The sequence below is a fragment of the Ciconia boyciana genome, chromosome 5 (assembly GCF_034638445.1).
Source record: "Ciconia boyciana chromosome 5, ASM3463844v1, whole genome shotgun sequence".
In the NCBI taxonomy this organism is placed as follows: Eukaryota; Metazoa; Chordata; class Aves; order Ciconiiformes; family Ciconiidae; genus Ciconia; species Ciconia boyciana.
This window is the reverse complement of record NC_132938.1, coordinates 23,186,019-23,212,244: the sequence shown is the minus strand read 5'-3', so window position 1 is coordinate 23,212,244 and position 26,226 is coordinate 23,186,019. Positions and strand designations below refer to the sequence as shown.

Sequence of the window (26,226 nt, the reverse complement as noted above, 5' to 3'; positions counted from 1 at the left end):
CTATATAATATTTTATTATATGACAATATAATAAAATATTGACTACAGAACAGTAGTTGGGAACCAGCAGTAGAGAACAAAATGTATTTTTCACTGAAATGGAGAAGAAATACCCTTATAAAGGACTTATTTTGGATCTTCATTATACTTGAAGGTTAGGAAGGACAGAAAGATCTAATGTTGTCCAGGAAACTGAAGAAACTGTCATTAAATACAAATAGAGAACTGGGAAAATACAGCATGCTGAAAGGGCTCCTCTGAACTGAGGAAAAATAAATTTCCGTTGACTATCTGCATTAGATTTTTTCCAGGAAAGAGGCTGCCATGGATGCAAAGGTTGCTAAATATTCCATTCATAAACCAGATGTCTCTTCTTCCTTGAGTCTGTAAATTTTGGAATGCATTTTGTCCTCCGTCTACATTCAGGACTCCGACAGTATCAAAGGGAGTTCTGCAGTCTGCATCAGTGGGAGGCAGCCTGAGCTAGCAGCTGGCACGGAGGACTTGGACAAAAGCCTAACTCCACTAAGTCAATAGCAAAACCCTCATCAACTCGACTGCAAACTGGAAGTTGGTGTCCAAATTATTACTTTTTGAGGGGTGGGCAGTGTTTGGATCAATTACCAGATGAAAGATCAATTCACAGCATGACATTGGACATACTGCTTCACTTTCTGATAATTTAGTTCTCCACTTCTCAGTTTAGTATGTTCTTTCATATCCACCTCAGTGAATTGATTTGAAATTCATAGATGAGGCAGGTTATGTAACTGCAACTGTCTAGATCTCATGAGTATTTGCAGTAAGAACTGACTCACCAAGATGTGTACATGTGTGCACACCCACATGCACACATAAACCCTTCCCTCACTGCTTCATCCTAACAGATACAACTGCAGGAATGGTTCTTTAAGAATCCAAAGTTTTTCTCCATTTTCAATTTATTGATTAAAAACTGAAGGAATGTAAATATGGACTTCTTTTTTTAAAGGTAATAAAAGAAAGCTAAGTTTTAGTAAATGGCAGTTCAAGTTGTCTGGTATCAATATACTGCTTTTAAGAGTGGTGAACAGTTATTGCTGTATGTATTTTCTTTTTAAGAGCAGGATACTGAAATCAGGAGTGGAGGAAGCAATCTTGTAATATAGCTTAAAAAAAAAAAAAAGGAGCCATATGCTATTCCTCACTATGGAGCACTAGAGCAAATACAATGGGAAAGCAACAGAGAACAGCAAGAAAAATAACGATGCTATTCAGAAAATCAGAAAAATGCTGAATAATTTGTTAGTTTTGCTATCAATGTGTAGGGGTGGATTTTCAATACAGAAATATGAATTCCCTCTTTGACTCCAGCAGACCCAAGCATACATTCTCTGCGCAGCCAAAATCCTGATCAAGCTGAAAACAATTGACAGCAATACTCAGGTATACCTCACGAATACGTAGCATACAGAAGTTGTTGGTATTTCTCTGGATGGTCATGGAAAATAAAAAGTTAAGGAGAGAGGACATAAACGATATACTATTCTGGCGGCTTCAGTGAGACTTATTTCTGCTCACAGTTGGCCTGTATGTGGGCCTTTACTTTGCATTATGCATTTGGAGTACAATGTAAACACAGAGTAGTAGACAAGGTACAATAAGCCTTAGTGCAATGCACAACCTAAAATAATTGCTCATCCTTCTGTAGTGTGTTATTAACCTAATAAAATAAAAATATATGTAAAAATGTATATCAGCATCAGGAAATTGTAACACAATCAAAATATACTTCCCTCATTTCTATTGTAAGTGTACATATATAACACTTCAAAATGCAAATAACTCTTAAAGAACAAATACCGTATAGTTTTGAAACTTAAAGTCTTACTGTGCATATAAGTTAGCAAACCACATATTCCTCTGCTGAAGAAACTCACAGACATATGGGGTAAGGTCATCTAAAGGAACATGGTAAAAGATTAAAAAGGAAAAAAATTCAAGGAGGAAAACAGCCAATGTTCTTCCCAACCAGGTTCGTTGCCTTACATAAGACTACACTAGTGTAACAGGGATCCCTGCACAGTGTGTCTTCTATCTTAGGTTTATTTTTTCATCTTATAAAATGTGTTTTTACAGATCTTATCAGAATATTCCATTCTCAAAACAAACTGGTTCAAGACATAATCCACCACTGAATATGTATGTGTTCCAAAACATTACCCATATATGTTGCTAGGTTTACAGAATCCAGAGTTCATTGTGTGCCCAATTATAGGTTAGGATTTATCAGAAACAAAGATAAGAATTCTTATGTATATGTATTATATAATAATTTGTGCAGCACTTTCTGGTATTTTGGGTTCATACATGCAGGGTAACATTTAAGAAAAAGTGGATGTAGCAGTATTGAAAGAAGAAACAAACCAAAAAAGGAACTATTAGCATGTAATCACTACATTGAAAACCTTTACTGACTCAACCTGTCAGATGGACTACTTACATTAACATTTTCAGGACACAGTTTTAAAAACAAAATTATTCACATGCAATTTTAGAACCTGAACTCAACAGAACAGAACATCTGAAAATAATAGGAACTGCAAAAGTACAGTAATTCTATGGAATGAGTCAGTGAATGTCTGGTTTGCAATGTTTACAACAAGGACATTTAAGTCTTCAAGAACATTAACTTATGTTATTTGCACTGCAAAAAGCTAAAGGGAAATGGATTCTGTAAACTAATGGATTCTTTTTTTCATTTTATTAACACGATGGTCCAGAGAACAGATTAATATTCTATCTTACAAGTAAAAGTGAGAGAATGTTCTTACAGATAAAATTAATTACATTTCTTAATTGTCAAAATTCCTTTCACATTTTCAAGTCATCATCTCACATACCATGAACCCCTTCTCTATATTGGCAGTGGAACTTTGACACTTACAGTCTAAATCTGAAATTGTCATTGAGAACATAGCATATTATCAGTCTATATAAACCAAGATAATGCAGTTCTTTTCCTTGCCTTTTAGTTCTTCATGTGTCAGCCAGAGTGTAATTTATGTCCTGATTTCTTTGTGGGAGTCAAGTAACTGAATCACAAAAATTCTGAGCTACTTTTCAAGCTCTGCCCCTTACTTCCTCTGTGACTTCAGACATGTCACTTAATCTTTCTTTACTCCATTTTCCCCTATAAAAATGGAAGCTGTAAACCATTCCCTTATTTTCCTTCTTTCACAGAGATGACTGCTGTTCTCCAACCCTTGCATATTTGATACTGAAACAAGGGCTAACTTAAAATATTCTGCTGCAGACCAAAGATATGTTCATGTAGAAATACCTGAGCTAGCTTTAACACAGGTATCTCAGGTGTGGCAAACAGTCTAATTATGATTGCATGGAAACAAATGTCCAGGGAAGAACATGTGAGACAAAACCTACAGTGCTGGAGTTTCACCACTATAGGTACTCTTGCCAAATTAAACAAAAAATAAAAGTGATTAGGCCACTACATGTATAAATGAATAGTAATTATACAGAAATCTAGGGAAAAAAAGAAGAATATAATGAAATATATCTAAGAAGGCTGCAAGAAACACAGGAGAGACCTGACAGAACCAGGACATGAAACAGAACAATGAAAAGCTCTGCTTAGAGATCGTGTCATTAACAACATAGGAATTAATATGAAAAGGCTGTATTGTCCATTCCTCAAATGCTGAGAATACATCTCCAGCTATCCCTACCTACATTAGAAGAAACAGAAGTTCATGGAAAGAAAAAAAAAACAGGTATATGATGATAAAAGACTGAAAAACCTATGAATATATATAGTTCAGAGGAAAGATAAATGATAAGAAAACATAATAATCCAGCATATTTAAAAAGTAAAATGGAATAGTTCCATGCTCTTTGTCATAATGATAAAAAGGAACATTCACTAAAACTGTTAAACAAGAGAAAAAAGCAAATAAAAATAAAACAATTTTGATAGCCTTCAGAGGAATTTCCTGTTGAAAGATATCCTTCAGGTCAGTAACTTGAAGAGGATTAATACCTTGTGATAAATTAGGTTATTTTATTATTATTGTTGTTGTTATTATTATTATTATTATTATTATTATTATTATTATTATTATTAAGAAAATCACAATTTAAAGCACATGCTGATTATTCACTGTTAGAGTCAGGAGGATAGGTAATTCTGGAAGTATCTGCCACCAGGTTTTTTTTTAACTTCCCTCTGAGATATCTGTTATTAGGCATTGTCAAAAACAGAAGGCTATGACTAAAGACCAGGAAACTCATTTACCATGGTAATGTCTTTACCCTTGATATAGAAATACTAATGTAATAAAAATGTTCTTGAGAAAATTATTGTGTAATTTACGTTAAGACAGTGCCATTCTAACAGCAAAATTAAAGAAAGCTGCACACATGAGCAGAATTTCCTTGTAAGGAAAGCTCCAAGGGCAGGGGATAAATTAACTCAGAAGTTACTTCTGGTTCTGCAGATTTTACTAATTAACAAGATCTTTGCATACTGAATTTTCACAGTCAATCTGCTAACATTTCTTTTTTTCTTCCCTCCTTTTTTTTTTTTTTCCTCCTGCATCTGACACCACAGCTAATCATCAGAACAAAACTTCAATCTACATCTGACAGTCATGTAGGCTGGTAGGTAATGTACAGCATATTCTAAGAAAACCAGCCCCCTTACCCTTTTTTTTTTGCTTTCCAGCATTTTATTCTTGCCTGAGAAATAGGAAGAAGCCTCTTACCAGCAAACAGAAAGCTGAATTTCCTGTTTCCTCTGACTATGAACTCAACCTTCTTACATTTGCCTTAACTCTAAAAATTACTTGTTTCTTTAGTCATCTTAGCTTGCAAAAAAAAGGTATCAAATGTATCAGAGAGTTTAGCATACTGTGCTGAAAATTATCATTTCAAACTCTAAAATGAAAGAAAATCCAAAGCAATTAGTTATAACTGCATTGTTTCACACCAACTGAAATAAAATGGTAAATATTTGAAGTAACAACAATTAATAACTAAGCTTCCAAAGTGCTGTTTCCATGGAAAATCTGCATGAAAATCCAGTATAAATTCTGATTAAAACCTAACCAAGCTAAACACTGCAGATTACCTAGATTCCAATTAAATGTGACAAATGAACACTTGACAGATTTCAATTCCAATTCTATTTCTGTCAGAATGATCCATTAATATTGAAGATTACATTATCAGAATTTGAACAACACAATTTTGCTTAAAATAGTTAAAATACAAGTGGACTTAAGAATCAGATCACAGAAAACTCTCACTCAAATGTCAGATATTATGTATACGAAGGAACAAAAGTACATTCCATCCTGTTCTGTCATTATTTATAGATTAATGTTAACAAAAATTTCTGGAGGCAGATGACATGCCACTGTTGAATTCTTGTTTTTAAAATGTGACAGCAAAATCCAAAGGTCTGTAGAGTATAATTTTAATCACAATGTCACCCACCTTTCAAAGGTCTCAGTTCAAGGTTTTATAAAGGAGAAGGAATTCCTGATTACTATATGTAAGTACTGCCATGCAATTTTTTTTTCATGGTAATTTTGTTTTCTTTCACTTATTCATGGAATAATATACTTATCTAGCTCCATGTTTCTATCCATTACATCTATACAATACTATTTTTAAAACTGAATCCAACAAGTTCATCCTACCGAATATAAAATACCATCTTTCAAAACATCAGTCATGTCTAAAATATTTTAATTTTTTGAATGTAATGCCAGTTTTCACATCAACACAAAAATTTAAATAAACAGGTTTGCTTTAATTTTTGACACCTCTCAAGCACTCTTCATTTTCAGTTACACTTCAGTAAGTGTGATGATTTTCATTGGCTACCGAATGTATTAAAAATTCTATTCAATTGTGGCTCTACAGTTTTCCCAGTGTGATTCAGGCATATTCCATGTTAGCATACTTTCTGAACTCAGAATTTAATGTCTAGGAATCTACTACACTGCTATGTGTCCAGGGGAATTAACAAATTGTTTAGTTTTGTTATTTTAACCACAAAATCTCACTACAAAACAGACAATAAAATAATCATCCCAATTTAGGTACAAAGTCTAGAAATTTTTTCCTAACATTTTTCTAGTAATACCAGTATCACTTTCTCCCCTTCCACACACCCAGAAAAATGAGATGTAAAGAGATATATTCATATAAACGACAGAGGAGAATATATAGACACACACTTATACACATACATAACCTAAAACATCTTCTTCTTAGATGGATAATACCATCATCCTTTTTGGTCAATTAATCATTTGCTGTTGGGATATACATTATAAGCATATGTAGACTGCTGTAGCCATTCTTCAGTCACGCATACTAGATTTGGCAATATCTTACATTGGAGAATAATATACTTTTATTGGGTCAACATGTCTATCTCAGAAAAGACAAAAACCCAAGAACAATTATCCAGTGCTGTAATCTCAGAAAAACTGAAACATGCACTTAGCCAAACTAATTCATTCATTCTATAACAGAAAATACACCACCCTTCTTGCATATACCCACCAATTCCAATTGGATTAGCAAACTCATTATTTCATTGGTTATCAAAAATCTGTACACTTTGACATACAATAATTTATTTTATTGTTTATGGGCAAATGAAAAGACAATGAAGTCAGTGTTTGACTTCATAACCTTTTAAATGAAGGCCAATAAGTGGAGAACAGTAAAACATTCAGGTTTTATGAAATACATTTCAAATTGGAATTTTTTAAAATTCTAAATAATTTTAGATAGAAAGGAAAAGAAAACCTGAGATTTAAATTACTTTTAGTTTTTAATAGCTGGAGAATTACTATAGAATAAATAAGGATTCAGCATTTTCCCCCTCTACATAAACAGACCCTGAATTTCAATGAGATGTTCTAAAAGTACTGTATAAAATGAAGTATGAGGAAAAGGAAAGTAATGTTCTTCTTTTCTAATAATGAAGAATGGACTTGACAGTGTTATTTTGAAAACAGTCTATATAATATTTTTGGGGAAAAGGGAATTCTCTAGAGTGGGGTTTTTAAATCCTGCTTTCTTTTGCTGATGCTGTACATATTACATTCTGGGAAATTTCCTAAGTAGTTGTTGAACCAAAAATGGAAGAAAAAGAGAATACATGTCCTTTATGGTCTTTTATCTAAAATGAAAAGTATGGAATTTAATTCAATTACCATCTCCCCAGCCCTCTACTGGTATTTTTTTCAATGTTTTAACTGCTTCTTCAATACAGTTTTTAAATCACGTAAAGAAAAGAAAGTGCTGGTTTTATTAGTAGTCTTATGTTCCATTACTTTGTATATCTGTATTTTAACAAACTTTAAAATAAAATAATTACAATTTTAACTATTTAATATATTTATTTATTTATTTTTTTGGACTGACCTTTCAAAAGTCTACTTAGTATCACTTGCTAGTGAGATTATGTGTGTGAATGTCGTGTTTGCCCCTACCATTTTCCATATGCTCTGCCTCACCAACACTGCCATCCGGCGTAGTCCTTTCGTAGTTGTCCTCTGGGAGTGGAAGGGCACCCAGTCTTGGCCCTGATGAACTCTTACTGCTTGGTGTTTCTGACTCCTCCAGACCGCTGTCATAGCAGCTCTGCAATGACCCTTGATGCGGGTCCTGAGGCTGACTCACAACAGAAAACGTCACTCTACGAAATGGCTGCAAGAGAAAAGATTCTGAATGTCACTGAAAAGTTCAGTCTTTGAACAACTGATTCTCAAAACATGACTTAAGCAAACTAATATTTTAACATTTACCAATTAAACAATTTTGTCTAAATTAAAGCAAACATCAAGTACAGTTCTTAAAAGGCCACTGGACAGAGTATCTGTGGATTTTTACTGTGACATACAGCCCAGAACCTTCACGCAGTTTTGCATAGCCTTCTTTCAAATGGCTGCATGAACTGAGAAAGCCGATTTAAAATTATTTATAAATTCTGTATAGTTTCTCTTTTACTCAATAGTAATAATTAGAATGGAGTTTATATCAGACTGCATAAAGGTACTTGACAGTGTGTGTGTGTGTATAAGTCTGTGTGGGTGGGTATAAATGCTCACCTGTAAACTATATTGTGGGTATTAACAACATAGCAGCACACCCATAAGCCTTTTATAAAATCACTTCCTGTGGTTTTGAAAGCTAGTTGACATGAGAAAGGAGAAAAAAAAAGAAGGGGGGGGGGGGGAAGAAAAGGGTTCAGTCTCCTAGCTCCTTTGCCATAAAATTCAGTGCCTGGAGACAGGGTGTGTTGCCAGCTGACTTAATAAAGCCTTTAAAGTACTGCGAGCACAGCTGACACCACATGTTTCCACTGGGACTGTACAAACATAGATTGTTAGAGATTTGTATTCATTCAAAATGACAGATATTACTGTTGCTCTAGAAGCCTACACGCTGAACCCTGGCACCAGTGAGCATCTCAGGAAGTGGGGGAGTCGAGCCTTCACATTTCAGAGGACACTGAGGGCAAGCAGGATTTTCAGTAAGAAGCTAGGGGATTCCTCTACGATTTGAGCTACACTCAAGCAGTAATGATACATTTCAAATAATTTAATGATACACTTGAAATAACATCCTGTTCCCAAAGTTAGAAAACCACAGAGAAATAGCTGATGTTCTAGAAAGCACCTTCTAAAACAAACACCAATAGATCCATTTTGTAAGACACTATGCAGACTTTCCTATGTTTAAAATGTGACGTTTGAGAGTGCTGCCCACCTTTGGATTCAAATGTGTTTCAAGCCCTTTGTTAGAATGAAACACAGGCATACATCACCCCCACTGGCACCTCTGGTCACTATAGGGTGGAAATGTGTATGCAGGCCAGAAGGGAGGAAACAGCAACTACAACCACTTACACAAGCCCTGAAGAATAGAACTCCACATTAGGTTTACAAGTAGAGGGGTGAGTGGAGCTTCACTTAGAATTTTTATAATTTTTTTTGAGGATACAAAGTTTTGAAGATATAAAGATATTCAGTGCTGATGATAAATAGGTTGGACTACAAATATAACACTAAGTCTTCCTGGCACAAGTAGGTCAAAACTTTATAAATGTGAGCGTTGCTAGAAATATGAGAAAATTCTAAGGGAAGACTCATGGTATTCTCATGGTGAGCTTTTGACCTTTTAAAGTTTCCTTCTATTCTTCAGCTGCAAAGTGCTTTTATACTAATTTAATTTAGAGCTTCGTGTCATATCAAATGCAAGGAGAATAGAAGAGTACAACTAAAGAACGGAGAGCGCAAATAATGCACATTAAAAGAGCACATTAAAATAGTTTAGAATTGCTGCTCCTTTCACTAATGTGGAAATAGTAGAAAGCATAGAGGAGGATTAGAACTGCTGTGCTAAGACCCTATATCTACAATATACAATTTGAATATCTTTTCCCCATAGATGGTCAGTAAGATCTTTCCATTCCAGAAGTATTCAGAAGGAATCCCTTTGTTGAACTGCACAGGAATTTTAAAAGCTTTCCTACTGTTTCTGAATCTTGCAGGAAGGATAAAGCCCTTTTGTAGTAGTCTGTCCTGCAAAGCATCTGCATCATTTGTATCGTATTTTCATATTTCAATAATAGCTTCTGTATTGTGTTATTGGTAATTTACACACACGTTAACTCCCTCAGAGAAATAACTAAATAAATGTAAAGAAAGGTAAAGTGTCTTTATCTAAGCTATGGTTTTAGATGCGAGCAACCAATTTTCTTTTGTCTTTTTTTTTTAACTTTCCACAGATGGACTTCTAAGTATATAAAAAGATGTCAAACAAAGACAATATTTCATATCTTGTAAACAGGCTCTGTTGTTTCTTTCCAATATGACTATCCTCGGATCACTTAAGAATACTTGCAAGTAGAAGTTAAGGTTTCACTAGTCCAGTAAAGTTTATTATTCTCATTACACTGACCAAACTCACAGGATATTTCCACTGTCTTGACATTAAAGTTACATTTATTTCTTCATATTTTTACCATGTCAGGTGACAAGCTGCCATTCCTGCTTACATTAGAAATGAGATATTTTTGTTTGGAAAATATGGATTCACTATTTACTAAGTATGCCAAAGTTGCTAATACAATCTAAATTGTACTTCTACTATTATTCGGGAAACAGCTCAGGGAACTGCCTAAGGACATAAGAAAATAATTTCTCTTCACTCACACTTAACTCATTGGTGCAATGCCCAGGTGGATCGTAAGACCAAGTTTCGCCTCCTATAAGTAGTACTGTTGACTGAATTTTCTAGCGTGCCCACCTGTCTTTCCTGAAGAGCTTGTACTCTAGATGCATGAGTTGTCCCACCACAGCTCAGTAATTTGAACAATGTCATATTTCTGAGGCCACACACAGAGCTACAGCTCCTCCTGCTTGTTTCCTAGGCTGCGTACATTTCTGTACATATGACATCCTTGAGGTGGAGCCTCTTTCACCCTGTTTTATTATTCTGGAGGTCTCCTACTCACCACCTGGCACCCTTTGCTCTCCACCCCTGCCCACCACTTGTGATGCAAGACCTCACAAGCCTACAGTCTTCCCTATCTTGGGAGACTCTCCAGTGAGCACACCCTCTGGTTGTTCCTCTTTTTGTGCAGTCAAGGGGTTCAGGCCACATGGGTGGTATATGGGTATATGTATGGGTAAATATATGGCTATATATACTATACTAGTGTGCTAAATACTACTTAGTGAAAATAAATATATAGGCTTGGAATAGAAGAAATCTGCTTTCAATTAAAATAGCTGGGTATGTAAGGAATATCCGTATCCTAGTTCTTGATGGGAAACTGTATTTTGCTTTAAAGTAAGATCTAGTGTAAATCACATATCTTCGAAAAGATATGGTAAAATATATTGTTGTGGAATCACACAGACAAGCAGGAGTAATTTGTACATTCTGTCTCATATTAAATATTTAAGCATACTACTAAGCATACTTAGTATGTACTAGTAAGTACATACATAGCATATACAATTCAAGAAAAAAAAGGAACAAATTTTACATGGTATAAATAGGTGCAAGACCATAAATTTCTATGGAGTTTAGTGAAGTTCCATTTTAAGAAGATGACTGTTACTGAATACTGATGATATCTAATGGTTATATTAAAATGGCTCCTAAACTTCCACTTAAGAATTTACCGTGACTAGAGTTCAAGATTATCACATCATAACTAATCTTATTGACCTCACAAAAACTAACTTTATAAATCCTTGTTTAGATCAGTACTTAAGCTGTGAACTGTTTGATGGACCAAAACGTCATGCAATGTGATCCTGTATTCTGTAACTATACATCAATTACTACTAAGTTCTGGACCAATGATGCAAACTTTGTGAATCTCACAGAATTTGGATTTACTTAGAGTCTGACCCATAGGCTATTCCTGAATATCACAGTATTTCTCAAGGAAGGAATTAGCTGCTAGAGATACTGTGACAAGTTGAGAAAACATGCAAATTAAGGAAGCAGTTCCCATAATTTCTCACAGACTGCTATGTTTGCATGTTATCAAAACTTCCAGAGGAAACATTAAAATCTACATTTGAAAGGCCCTATCGACCTGATAGCCATATGGTAACCTGACTCCCAAGGAACCACAGGCCACAGTTTAGCAACCACTTTTTAAAAGATTCTGAGGACCTTTGGGTACAGATTGCCTGTGAAGTAGTAAAAGTAACACGCTGTAACTCAGAGCTAAGCTCAGTGGAACCTACCCTTATAATATGAAGACCCTACCCCTTATTCTGGTTTCTCCTTGGAAAAACATACCTGCACCTCCAACCATGTATAACTGGAAAATATGACACTTAGAGACAGCCAGGGACCCCACAGAATTCAAGGGTGGCATGCAAAGCTTATAGTTCATGGTTATCACACACCTACATGTTGGTTCTACTTACAAAGTATTCTAAAGACCACTTTGGGATAATCTCTTTGAAAATTCTCATTAGAGATTTAATCTGAAGAGACAAATATTACCACCCCCTCTCCAGGGTTCTGCTTAAAGATTTTTAAGGTTTTATTCAATGATTGTGATGAATCAATTCCACCTACTTTTCCAGACATAATCACCCGCTTGGGGTCACTTTGTGGCAAAGGCACGCTGCACCATAAACACTTCGCATCATCTACAGTTATTACAAGAACAGAGCCATACGACTTAAAATGGAAATTAAAAGAAATTATCAAGTATTTAAAACTTTCTGTTCCCTTTCCCGTTGATTTTTTGGAAATCAGTCCCAGCTAGATCACAAGCATAGAACACTTGGTTATCACATCTGCAGTTACCATAAGAATGGTAGCTATCTTATTTAAAATAAGATTCGTAAAGAACTATCAAAGATTTAGAACCATCCTGTCCTCTTCCCATATTCTTTTAAGGATATATGTCTTACCTATATGGCGTATAGAGAAGAATACCTGTGACAGATGCAAAGTTTGTCTGTTTTATAGCTAAAGCTGAAAATCCCTAAGAATATCATTATTTATCCTCCAAACGAAAATAAATTTGTTGTGCCTTTACTAAGTTATTAATAATGAGTTTTTAAACAGATCCAGGTGTTCATCTTGCTTTTTTTCTTAAGTACTGTACTGAGTAGGAATTATCTGACACAAAACTAGCACACATAGTATTCACTTCAGTAGAGCCAATTCAGCCCATTCCACAGAATATCAATGGGTATGATATAATGCTGGCAAAATCTTTTCTGAAAGAATGATGTGCATGTTAATTGTTATTCTGCAGCATTTATTACACTTTCACTTCCAGTACAAACATCAGAATTCTGACCTTTATATTGCATTACTTCTGAGAACCAGATCTTCTCAGGCAAATGTATTGCAAATTTTGAATGCATCATGCCCCATGGAATAACATCATGGCCTGTGCTTTTCTGATAAAAATAAATAGACCTTGATCATAATATATGTTTGTTACCTGCATAGTTAAGGAACACTGTATTCAATTAATTTAATGGATTTTAAGAACAGAAAAAAATTGGATATCCACACTGTGGTTTACTGTCTCCTTTCCGACATGTCATCCTTTCTGATATGTAAAACACCATATACATTAGACAGTATAATCTAGATAAATATAGCAATAGTCATAACAGAACTATCAGTCATAAAAGATACTGAGTTTTTATAGACTTTGAAAATTGAAGCTAGACTAATTATGGCACCTATTTTTTACAGCCAGAAAATTATGACAACTAGAGATAAAGTTGATGAAAAAACAAAAGTATAGGATTGCTATAAAATGCCTCTGAAAAAAACTGTATGTGTAGTGTATGCATATTACTGTTTATGTAACTCATAGTAGTCCTTTAATTGTTACTAACAAGAACATTTAAGTTAAATGAGATTTAACCCCTATCAAGAAAGTTATGAGCACTAGAATGTTGATACATAATAAATGTTATTTATTCATCAGTTGCTATGAATGCAAAAAAACCCTCCATAAACAAGAACTTTCTTCCTGTACTCTAATCTTCATTTAGATCCTAATCTGTAAAACGTTTGATGTTTCAAAGAAAAATACATATTAATGAGACAAACAGGAGGGAAGGAGGATGAATACCAGGATTAATATTTCCAAAAAGTTATTGGTAAAATGCTGGTTCTCTCATACCTTTATTGCAATGCCAAAAATAAGGATATAAGCTGCACTTTAACAAGGAGAAACAGACTACATCCTTAATTTTGTGTTTCCATTGATAAAATTACATCAGTAACGTTTCACAGAAAAATGGACATGAGAAATTTCCAAGTGCTGACAAAGTAAGGCACATACTCATGAGGGGAGAGGAGAGGGTTATGTTTAGCTTTATTGATTTTCAGTGCACAGCATTAATACAGCTCCATCTGCCAGCACTGTGAATCAACATGGTAGAGCTGCTTTTACCCAAATAAGCCCACTAGCTGTTCAATTTGTCCTTCCCCGCAAAACAGCAATCCTAAGTCTTTACTAGTCCCTTAGTAGGGATAGTCCCTACTGAATTCATATTTAGTAAGAATGCAATAGGTCTGATAATTTTCTTCCTCTGAAAACTGATGCCATATTTTCTCATAACAGCATATGGAATTATTCCTATTTATATCTGATCATGGACATGATCAGATCACAGAGAAAAAATACACCTTTGCATTATACCCCAAAGGTAAATCACCATTTCTTCCCTGTTTCAACTGTATTGCATAAACTAGATATTTTCTTTTCCTCTCACCAGCAGAACAAAAATCACTGCAATGCCAAAGAGATATACCTCTTGCAGTCTGTACTAATTGAGCCCTATTAACTTATTCTATGGTACAATGTTTATCTTAGCCTGTATTAATTAAGTCTTCCCTATCCAAGCTAGAAAGTAAAATCATATTATACTTTCAGTTCTTGAAGAACCCTAATTTCAGAGCTTGGCATTAGGGACAGACTGTGGATAGACTTGGTGAAAAGCAATATATCCATATAGCTGCATGAGGCTTATTCGTGACACTTTTTCACCATCATGAGAGGGATTTTCCTTTCATTTCCTAAAATTTCTAGTTTTGCATTGTATTTCCTGATACTCCACATTGTTTATGGATTATATTCTTTCAAGGTTTCTGTATAGCAATTGCTATCAACTTTGTAAATACTGTTGGTTCAAATCCTGGTGCATTTGGACTATAATGGTGGGGTGGAAAAGTGAATCCTTTTTACATTTAATTGTTAGCTAGGGTTGCAACCAACAACCCTTTCTCAGCCAGTTACCTCACAATTGATTCTGGATATAAAATGGATGCACTGAAGTGCAACAGGGAAGAGTTGGCAATTTTCTCTCACAATTACTTAGTACTTGGATAAAAATAGTAAGATTCTACCTGGCCTTCCTGCTGTCACAACACCTACATTTCAAAAGAATAAGGATTTTGAAAACATTTTAAACAACTGTAAGATGCAATCCAATAAGCAACTTAATATGTTGAGAAGCATAAAAAACTAGCCCAAACTGGGTACCAAGCTAAAGCAAGCTATATTGTTTTAAATATTTCTACTAATTCATTCAGCATTAGCTTGGGCATTACCCAAAACCCTGGAAGATCAGGAACTAAGGTTCCTGATCTAATTTTTTCCTAACTCTTAAATCAGATGACTTCTCACTTTAATGACATGTGCTATCATGGGCTATTCATTAGGATTTAAGTTGGTCAAAGAGCCAGCTCTGGAGATCACCTAGTCCAAGCCTTCTGCTCGAGGTAGGGTCACCTAGAGCACTTTTCTCAGGGCTGTAATCAGTTGGGGTTTTAATATCTTCAAGAATGGAGACTCCACAGCCTTTCTGAGCAATCTGTTCCACTGTTCTGCCACTCTCACAGTAAAGAAGGTTTTTCTTATCTTTGAATTGAATTTCTGTATTTCAGTTTGTGCCAAAGCATAAAAAGCACTGGTGATGAGTCAAACCTAGATAATATTATAATTCCTGTTAGCTTCAGAAAGTCAATCAATGTCAAGCTGCTTGTAAGATTAACACAGTGACTCTGAGATACGTATAGGGTAGATCTGAAAAATAGGCAGAAAAGATACATCAACTCATCACATAAATTCAAAGTGTTTCTTTAGCACTTGAATTTTGATAAAACATGTCATTATCCTTTTCTTTCTATTAATTCCTAATTGCTGGAAGCTTGTTGGAAGACAAACAAAATATTAATGAACAATTGCTATTCTGCATGAATAGTTTAAACCCACGCAACTCTTTCCCCCATTCAAATCACATATTTCTACTGTTCTAAATTTCTATCATTGTGGTTAATATAAAATTGGCAGGAAATTAAATTAAACAGGCATTATTTTTCAATGAGAAGACTGAAATACCTGAGATAAATATTACAACAGGAGGGGGAAAGAGGAGAAACACACTGATAAGAATAATCAACTTTTTCTTTTAAATTTAGCAAAAAATAGTAACAATTGCAATTTTAAACAGGAGTTGAATAACACAAAAAATATTCTGATATTACAGCTCAGCAGCAGGCATCACCTGTGATGAACTGTGATTGGCTCAGCTATCAGATAAGAATTCTACACACAAGAGAAAGACTCTCCATTATTGCCATTTATTTTGGTAGCATTTTTATTAATTTTAGTTACAGTAGTGAGCTCATGGTCATGAACCAGAAGCATATTTTATTTGTTCTGTATGAATATGAAATACAAATCCACTAAGATCTATTTGCTTAAGCCTAAGGCTACATGTTAAGATTTGATATTCAGGGATAATATTTCATAATGCATTTTACATTATGGGCATCTTTACTGTAGCATTCAAACATACATTTTTCCTTTTAAGTTCAGTGCTTTTCTCAAATATCTTTTCTTGCCTGTTATCCAAATTTGCCTTTCTGATCACAACAATGACTTCTGAGCAGCCCAAAATCCTTTTTATTCACATAGCTATGTTCATTAAGTAGATTCCTAATAACTCTCATCTCTGTTACAAGTAAACAAATAAAAGGCATGCCTATTATTTCCATGAATATAATCAGAGAAGACACCAATAATATGAAGAACATCCCTTTCTCAAACATACAATACTCTTTTGTGATAGAATCCTCATATCAAAGTATAACACACAAGTTCATTTAGAAAAATTAAACAAGATCTACAAGGCATTTAAATGAAGCCAATATTCTTAGCATTTCACAAGAGCTCTTCTTGGTAGCTATTGAAAGATGAGCATAAAGAAACCAAGAATAAATGAGAATCTGTAGCAGAGATGGTCAAAATAATTCTATTATACTCTTTTGCCTGCTCATAAAAATATACTTTTGTTATCACTTCAGTATCCCATTGTTTGAGAATTATAAGAACCAAGCATTTGCGACCCTGAAATGCTCTCTTATTTTTCTACTACAAGAAAGAAATGGCTGAAGTAGAACTTTGTCTTCCCAAGAACAATTATAACATGAAATAAGATTTTTATCATATTTCTTCCCATTTTCTTAAAAAAAGTTTATCCTAAATCTTTGGTGTAGATCAAACATAACTTCAGTGAATGTAGTATTTTTTTCCTGAAGTCATTGCATTAGATTCCAGCATTCTAGTCCAATTCTTTCTAATAATTTTCATTAAAATCCTCTGTATACTTTTTTGTTTGACCAAAATCTATTACCAAGACACTGGAACAGTATTCATTTAGCTAAGTGTCATTCCAGTATCTTATACTACTCACTGCTTACACCTTCACAACGGCTAACGTTCTTAACTTTCAAACTTTTCTGTGATCAGATCTTTCTCCTTTCTTGAAATATTTGGAGAGTCTGTCTTTCCTGGAGGGGTTTGTTTGGGTTTCTTTTCCTTCTGTTTTTCAGCAGAGAATTTGCTACCTAAGACTAGCCCAGGGATATTAATTCAGAGAGGCTGTTATGTCCGTTAGCTCCTGCCTTTCAGCTTAAGTATGATAATTTTTTATCTTTGTCTATTTGCTACACTGTTTCATTAAAGTTTCTCATTGGCTCAAATATTATTCTCTGAAAACAAACAAACAAAACCCTCATTGCCATCCTACCAGCTCAATCACACAGATTTCTGGGTTCAGATCCTCAGCAGCTTCTCTGGAATCTGGAACATTATTAAAATAATTTAATGTGTTGAAAGGAAAAAGAATATAATCCTTTACCCTAGTTATCAGGCACTAAAAAGCCCTAAAATGGGAGGTATACATTCATAAGTCTACTTCCAAAGTCATTTACACAAAACTGCCCTTAGAGAAAGGATGAAAACAGAAAGACTGTCCACATGTATTTTTCATAGGCTATAGAATGATGATCCTTTAGTTGTCTGTAGTCCAAGTGGGTCAAAATGTGATGTGATAGAAACAATTAATCCAATTAAGCAATACTCATATATGTACATATATCACGTGAGGTTCTGGCACACCATTCTATTTCATAAACATCTATATAAAAATTTATATATATAAAAAAAGAAAAATATTTTAGAACTACAGAATAGTTCCCAATAGATATAAATTGTCATATTCTATACAGCATTTTGGGTGAATCTACATTAATATTTTAGTTCACATAAGGCATGAGCTACAGAAATTAATCTCCTTATCATCCCCAATTATTGTACTTTGCTATCCTTGGACAAACTATCTTGAAGCAAATATATTGGACTCTTTTTGGATCCAATTCAAATGAAGGATATGATCCAAAAGCATGCCTAGATGGCTTGAACTTACAAGAGCTCAGTTCACAGGATCAGACTAGAGCTAGTCCACAGTAAATCTCCACAAAATGCTTATAGTATGAAAATCAGCCTCAGCACCCACTGTTTCACCATACAGGTCAATTCCTCTTGTGCCATTCTATTTGCTATGTAAACATAACCATTTATAAAAATTGCTTTCTCTATGTTTTGTTTCCCTGCACAAAGAGAGGCTTGTATCTGCAAAGGGGTCTTCACCAGAATGCCATTGAAATCACAGATCTGGATAACTAAAGCATATATGAATCTTTCAAAACATCAAGCTTTAGCATTAACAAAGCGCTGATGCACAAGAAGTAATGTCTTCTTATAAGTAATTAAAAATATTCCTGCTGCTAAGATTAGATGAAACATTTTCAATATATTGCTAATAGACCACAGTGTTCTGTATAGAACTCATTAGATAAACAGGGAAAAAATAACCATCAGTAAAGATCTGAATTATTAATATATACATTGCATCAAAGTTGAACTCTTTGGGTCTTAAGTCTCACCTTTTGATTGACTTTGTCTGCCATCATTGTTAAAAAGGTTAATTATTAATAATATTGAGAATATTTTCTTTTTAGTAGCTGTTCACAAGAAAAGACTCTAGCCCAATATGAACAGGGAGAGTCACAGCATCAAATGTTAGGAAAATTCAGCAATAACTCTTGGAAGAATAGGATCAAATTCTAAATGTATATGAATACTTAAACCAAGCACTTCAAGTCTAATAGGGCAGATACACAAATACAGATATTGATGCATTTTGTGAGTGATTAGGAATAAAGATTTTTGTACTGGTCACCAAAACTCTATCGCTGATGACATACTTCCCAAAATTTTCAGTTGAAATGTTTCCCAAAATTAGGTGATAGACTCAGTATTTTATATTATTCTTATGCATCATGTAGTTCTCAATGCTTGTTTACTTTTCATTTATCTAAGTTGTCCAAATTATTCTCTAAACTTAAATGTCTTACATTTAAAGGCATAGTGATTCTTAAAAGGCTGACACATTTTGTATAAATTGGACAATAAAAACTCAGGCATAAAATCTCAGGTAGTCAACTATGCTTCTGTACAAGAAGTGGAAGGACAGAACTATAGAAATGTATCCCGTCTAGGAAGAGATTTAATAGAATGGAAATATTCTTCACTAAATATTGAGGATTTAAATTAGCTACATAACTTTTAGATCACTCAAGTTAGATGAAACAAATGCTATTCTTGGTGAACAGTGTAGCTATGCAAGTTATAATAATAAACATGTCACAGGCTCAAAATACAAGGCCTTGAAAGGGAAAATGGTTAGTTTTATTCAGAAATTAGATGTTTGAAAAGGCGTTATAGATTTGATGGGAAAAAAAGAGGCATGAATGAACATAAAAATACAATTTGTTCCATTATTTCATTTTAATCATGGTTACATACACTTTCAATGCAACAAATAGATTGTCAGAAGAAATATACTTAAAAGAGGTAATTAAAGAGGAAACTGATAAAAAGATAGTTACAGACAAAATAACAGATGAGGTCCATGTCCAGAACTATACTCCAAGGCTAATTATCTATACAGCCACCTTGTATAGCTAAAACTCATGCCAAAGATGTGGGAATTTTTGTTTGTTTGCCTGTTTTTTCACATTTCATACTGAAAAACCTTTAAAACTATAACACTACTGTAAAATTAGAATATATTTCCTCTTCCATTGTAGGAAAAAGTTTGAAGTGCAGTGGTCTACGAAACAATATAGAATTTGATGGGTATTTTAAAACACTAATTAAAAAGATACATTTAGCTGATAGTAAACTAATTGTTGCAAAAATATCCCAAATACACAAACAAAAATATATTTTTTCAAAAAAGTAGTTACATAAATTAGAAGCCTACTCATATGTAGATATCAGTGCTTATTTCCTATCATGGCCATCTGCGACACTGTGCCTGTTCCTTTAGGTTAAAAGTTACTTTGTAATTGTCAGTGATGTCGTTTGAAGCAAATTGCTTAAGGGTAAGAGCTGTTGAAATGTGAAACTATTACTTTACACTTGACTCAAAATGTCAGTAATTATTTGAAAATGTAGTTAACACAGTAAAGGTGCTTAAAATGTACAGCCTCATAAGAAGTACTGGAATATTTATCTGTGGAATTGATTACAACTATCAACTTGTTATACAATTATTACTGAATGAGAAAACAGTGTAATGTCACAGAAAAACATGTTTGTGGTTTGATTTTTTTTTTCTTCAAAAGTATAGTAGTGAAATTCTATGAAAACATATTTTAACTTGTGTTTTCTAATAAAAATAATCCCAGCATGTGTTTGACAATACATGCTCCAGCCAATTAATATTAAAAGCATGACTTTTGAAGGATGGCATGAGATGATTGCCTGGAAAACAACAGCGGGGACTCTGCTAACTTCTTGGATACACGTACTTTTATTATCCTAGGACTTGATTTCCACATGTACAGTTTTATTTTCATTTTTGCATTCCAAATCAAAAGCACTTTTATCTTTCACTTCAGATTTGGACCCAAAAATGAAAGACATCTGTTAATCACTTAAAAGATTTTCATCATACACTGAACAGAATCATTAAAGAAGTTATGTATCTAAAGAAAAATCAAATTATTATGCATAAAATATGGTAAAATAAAACAGAAAAGCATGGCTTATAATAAAAGTAGTTAAACAATTAAAGTGTTCGTAGTTAAAACTTTATAGATCTATTTTCATAAGTAGAACCTTACTGTAGATAGGTTTTCATAGTCAAGCTAGTTGAAGTATTCTGGAACTGGTTATCATAAAAAAGTACACCTCCTCAATTAAAAAGTATGGCTACACACAATGGCTACTATGTAACATTTCATGACCAATTTAACAAACTTGAAGTGTAAAACTTTAGGTCTGATAGCCATTAATATGCAACAATACGTTAAATATGGAAAAATACTTTCTCTTGTTGATGAATGCAGCATGTATTTCAGTGATGAGAACTACAAATTGGTCCAAAGATTCCCTTTTAAAAGATTCAGGTCATTTGTTCCAGTCCTTTCCAAGATCTTTTCAGCACAGCTCAACTGTGGCAAATATTCATGGATATTTCTACAGATTGGTTTTTTTGATTGTGAGAAAGATGCATGAATTTTTGTTATCAGGAACATGTATTTGCTAGAGCTCATGTTCCTTTAGTCTCTTTAAGGCATTCTGAAAATAAGGTAGTAGAAAGAAAAATACTCTAGGCTTAATAAATGCCTGGATTTGATTGCATGTCTCACATAAATACAACAGACAACAAAGGATTTATGATACATATTGTTATGTGGCTGATGAAGGATGAGTTCAAATTACAGTTCACTAAACCCTACATTTTTAGTAGTCACTGTGTAGTCATACCTGTCAACCACATGTTTACAGATATTTTTTGACCATAAGAACATTATCAACATTGTCCATGAATACACTGAGACTCAAGAAAGTTCTGAAAAGAGTTCACAAACTGGAGTTCATGTTCTTTTATTCCACAGCTATAGACCAGATGGGTAACTTTCAAGGTCATGAGGAGAAAACAGCCTGATGGATTTCCTGAAAGAAACCACAGGCCCATGGAAGTGTACTGTGATTGAAAGATGATTAAAAGTAGTCCGCATCATCTTTTCAGACAGCTGAATTCATTCTTATTATGCACTCTCTCAAATATTCATCTAAGAATGTGTTTAATGCTGTGACTGTAATTCAAGACACTCACCCTGATGTTTGTTATCAGTTCTAAAGAAGTTTTAAATATTAAGATGTTATTAAAAAAATGTGCCAAGGTGAAATAAATCTTCATCTGTTCTACTGTTAAGAGGTGTCACATAGACAAGTAACATATTTGCCTAACCACCTCTCTTTCTCTCCAGTACCAAAGTATAGGAAGTACCAAAAGCAAAAAGTGCTTTGGACACTTAATATAATTCTACTCTTTCATTGTACGGTGTCATGCAGAACATAAAATGTAGGTTTGGGGATAATTAGGTGTCACAGAAAAAGAGTAACTTGATATTATTTAGTCAAAACATAATTAAAATGAAATATCAGAATTTTTCATTCTAAAACCTATGTTTTACAATATTGTCATTCAGAAAGAAATTAGGATCATATAATGAAAATATCATGTCCTTTAGAAAAGAATCACGTAATGAAAATATCAAAATTCTCCACCAGAAATGCTCTCTAATAGCATGGCCATTTTCCACAGGGTCAGGCTGGCCTTCAGGTTCTGATGAACTGCACTTTTAGCCAGTACTGGGATTCTCCTAAGAGATGGTCATTCTTATGATTCACCAGGGAAAGTACAACTCTTCAATTTCCTCTCTGAATATAACAGAAATAGCCTTTCTGGCACAGGAATCTGGACTTAAGTCTCAACCTTGCTTTGTATCTACATCGCAACTTGTGTTGCTGTGTGAAGTCACCCGAGCCAACTCTAAATAAATGGCACTGGAAAGGCTGTTTGTGAGCTTCTTAAGTGCTTTGCATCTCTATTCATACAACATCATATAGATGAATGTGTGCAATTTCCACTTTGAACTTTGCAGCTTTCAGGATTAATTTCACTATTTATTCTTCATTTACTTCATGTGAATGAAAAAGACTACAGAGGTCAAATCCTCAGCTGATATAAATCAATGTACTCTTGTCTGAATTTAGGCGTCTGTTCTTTTCGTAGTTATACCAAGATGTTTTGCTTTTTCCAAACAAAACAACATAATGGGCAACAATATTGTCATGACTGCAGACAGTCTTGGATCTTGATTGGCTGAGGCAGCATGCACTTCATAAAGCCAGCTGGCATTAGCAAGAACACTTTCTGGTCAATGCCCTCTAAAAATAAAAAAGTATCAATCTCACCAACGGCAGACCCGTATTGCAAAGTCCAGAATTAAATGTAGCCCTCCCATTTGTCTGCTTTTATTGCTGCCACTATGCCATCTGGCCAACAAAATTATTTAGCACTGTGTCATCTTTATGTCTGTTACTTTCAAAGCACAAATATTTACATTTGAGGTTTGTCCAAAAAATTCTCCTAGATAAGTGGTAGAAAAAGATGTTTCTCTTTCCAGTTCAGGACAAACAAAGCAGAAAGTCTGGGCAGATGTAGGGGAAAGAAACTTTGAGCAGAACTTCCTTCAAAAAAAATTAATTCAAGAACTTTAAAGTGAAAAAGGAATTCAATACTTGCACTACTTTAAGGCAGATTTGAATAAATTGATTATAACTGATTTTATGTTGATATCTTCATCTTAACTGACATTGCTTTCTCAGATTGTTCCATATGATTATAGGTTATTGGATCAAAATAGATTTAAAGCCGCAGTCTGTGTATAAATTAATGTACAGCTCTTATTCAGAACTGTGAATGGAACAAAGTTCAGAGGTAATTAGATCAATTGACTAATCTATTTTTTTTATTTCATGCCTTCAAAGATGAAGTTGTACCTTTTTTAAACATTATGTAAAAGGTAACAGAAAATGAACAATTTACTAATTGTAAAAAAAATAAGTGGTGTTCATGTAATTACAGTTATCACAGCACTCTTCAGATAGAAGGAAGGAAGTTGAAATGAAAGGAAAAGGATGTTCGAAAGTCTGTATTTTATTCCTAGCTCAACACAAAAGTGATGTTTTGCTTTGGCAATGTCTTTCACATGTCTGTAGATTCAAAACAAGGATTACCCTTTACCTTCCTATAATGGTTACCCTGACCTTGTAAGTACACTTTGTAAGTTTATGGTAGAGACTGTTGGGAGCACAGATGGGAAAAACTACACAAGCTAATGTAATAGTATTTCAAATAACTGAAGTTATTGTTGAGAGCCACAACAACCCTAAGAGTCCAGAACACAGAGGATAGTGCTGATTTCCATACTTATCATTTGCTATGTATCTTCTTGGACATTGGAACAAAAACATATATAAATTTGTGGCCAGCAACATTACTATAAATATCCAAACTTATGAGTGACATAATCTTTCCAATACTGTGTATCATTATACAAATTATCTTTCAATTGTTTCTGAAGTATAAACCTCTGCAAATAAATATGGCAAAAATAACTGAGGGTGAGGGGCACATCACCAGGACATCACAAACTTTGACTGTGTCCAACTTTCAAGAATATATTCTGAGACTACTCTGTCTCAGTGGAATTTGTAATGGATGTATGTGCTCTCAAAAAAGCTCAACTTCACTGAACTATGAAAATAGCTAAAACTAGAGTTTCTGTAACTGCACAATTATGCTAATATTTCAAATTCTAATTTTAAGATCAAACCTGAGTTCATAGATATTCTTTGGCACTGTCCTTTAACTTCATCATCTGAATTCGGCCTGGTAAGCATTTGACAACATGGTACAAGTAGACATTTTACAACTCATATACAAAAATACCTGGTAAGCCACAGGGAAAGAAAACAAGGTTTAAAAATAAGGATGGGATTTTGAAAGAATTTTAAACATTAATTTAATTTAAAAATAAAATATTTTTATTTTTTTCTTTCAGAATTTAGCTGGATTTCAAGCTGAATTGAGCAATACATGTTTTTAATACATTTTTATAAAAGATAAATGTTTTCCAAGACTGTTTTGTTAATGCCATTTTTCCTCCCACAAGTTTTCATTTTGATAAGAAAAAAGTATGTTTTCAGATAAATCCAAAGTTTTTTCTTTTCTGTGTTTTTCTTCTCCCTATTCATCATAAGTGGAAAAACCCTATAGGTTTTATAAGGTATCAGAACTATTATATTTCAGTGATCCCTGCACACAACCCACATGCAACAAATCTAATGCACTGAGATTTTCTGGATAGAAAAGCCCTCTATACTGAATCCTACAGAGACAATCATTCACACAACTTTATTTAAAATATACACATATAACCTTTATGAAATTTCATAGATCTCCACACACCCCCTGGTCATGATTGTATTTACACAATCATTTGTGCAATTCCTTTTCTCACATTCACTGTTCTCGTGCTCCCCATCTTCCTTCTTTTATATGAAACCTTCCGTGTATGTCTGAAATGCTGGTCTTTGGGTCAGCTGATAGGACAGTGCTAGAGGTTACAAAAGCCATAATCCAGCTCATGCCCTGCTCCCTATTGACAGATGGACATATCAGTCAGAGAAAATCTAAGATTAGTTTGTGGATTAATATCAAGGACAAAAACATGAGAAGGCTGAGTTCCTTTAGCTTTTATGTGCTTTTGCTACCTCAGGTAGATTACCCTCTGTAATCATAGAATCACAGAATGGTTGATGTTGGAAAGGACCTCTGGAGATCACCTTGTCCAATCCTCTTGTTCAAGCAGGGTCACCTAGAGCCAGTTTTCCAGAACCATGTCCAGACAGCTTTTGAATACCTCCAAGGATGGAGACTCCACAGCCTCTCTGGGCAACCTGTGCCAGTGCTCAGTCACCCTCACAGTAAGAGTGTTTCCTGATGTTCAGAGAGAACCTCCTGTGTTTCATTTTGTGCCCATTGCCTTTTGTCCTGTCAAGTATCCTACTACCCTGGAACACAATAGGAGGAGTGGTGCTAGCAGGTCAAGGGAGGTGAGCCTTCCCCTCTACTCGGCACTGGTGAGGCCACACCTGGGGTGCTGTGTCCAGTTGTGGGCTCTCCAGTACAAGTAATATAAAAGATAAAAGCATAAAAAGAAAAGTACAGCAGGAAAACAGTAAATCAGATGTCTGACTATCCATATATATATTTCTTGCCAAATAGTGTTTTGTTGATAAAACAATTTATGGACTATGCGTATTTTGGACTGAAGTAAATATCTTATGAGATTTATCAGAAAATACTAAGCAATATTAAACACACAAGTATACTGACATAAAAAGTGCTTAATATG

General features: G+C 34.2%; 1 protein-coding gene across 9 annotated transcripts in view; it reads right to left on the bottom strand.

Moving 5' to 3' along the window:
• The window catches only part of PCDH7 (protocadherin 7), a 288,269-nt gene that overhangs the window by 139,061 nt on the left and 122,982 nt on the right, over positions 1-26,226 (bottom strand). For 6 of the 9 annotated variants that reach the window (XM_072863499.1, XM_072863505.1, XM_072863501.1 and 3 more), the window contains one exon: positions 7,515-7,731. The exons of 1 other annotated variant lie outside the window; for it this stretch is intronic. In XM_072863499.1, coding sequence (XP_072719600.1) covers positions 7,515-7,731 — 217 coding nt within the window. The remainder of the gene's footprint in view (positions 1-7,514; positions 7,732-26,226) is intronic. 2 more of the 9 variants (XM_072863502.1, XM_072863504.1) reach the window with 1 other exon arrangement.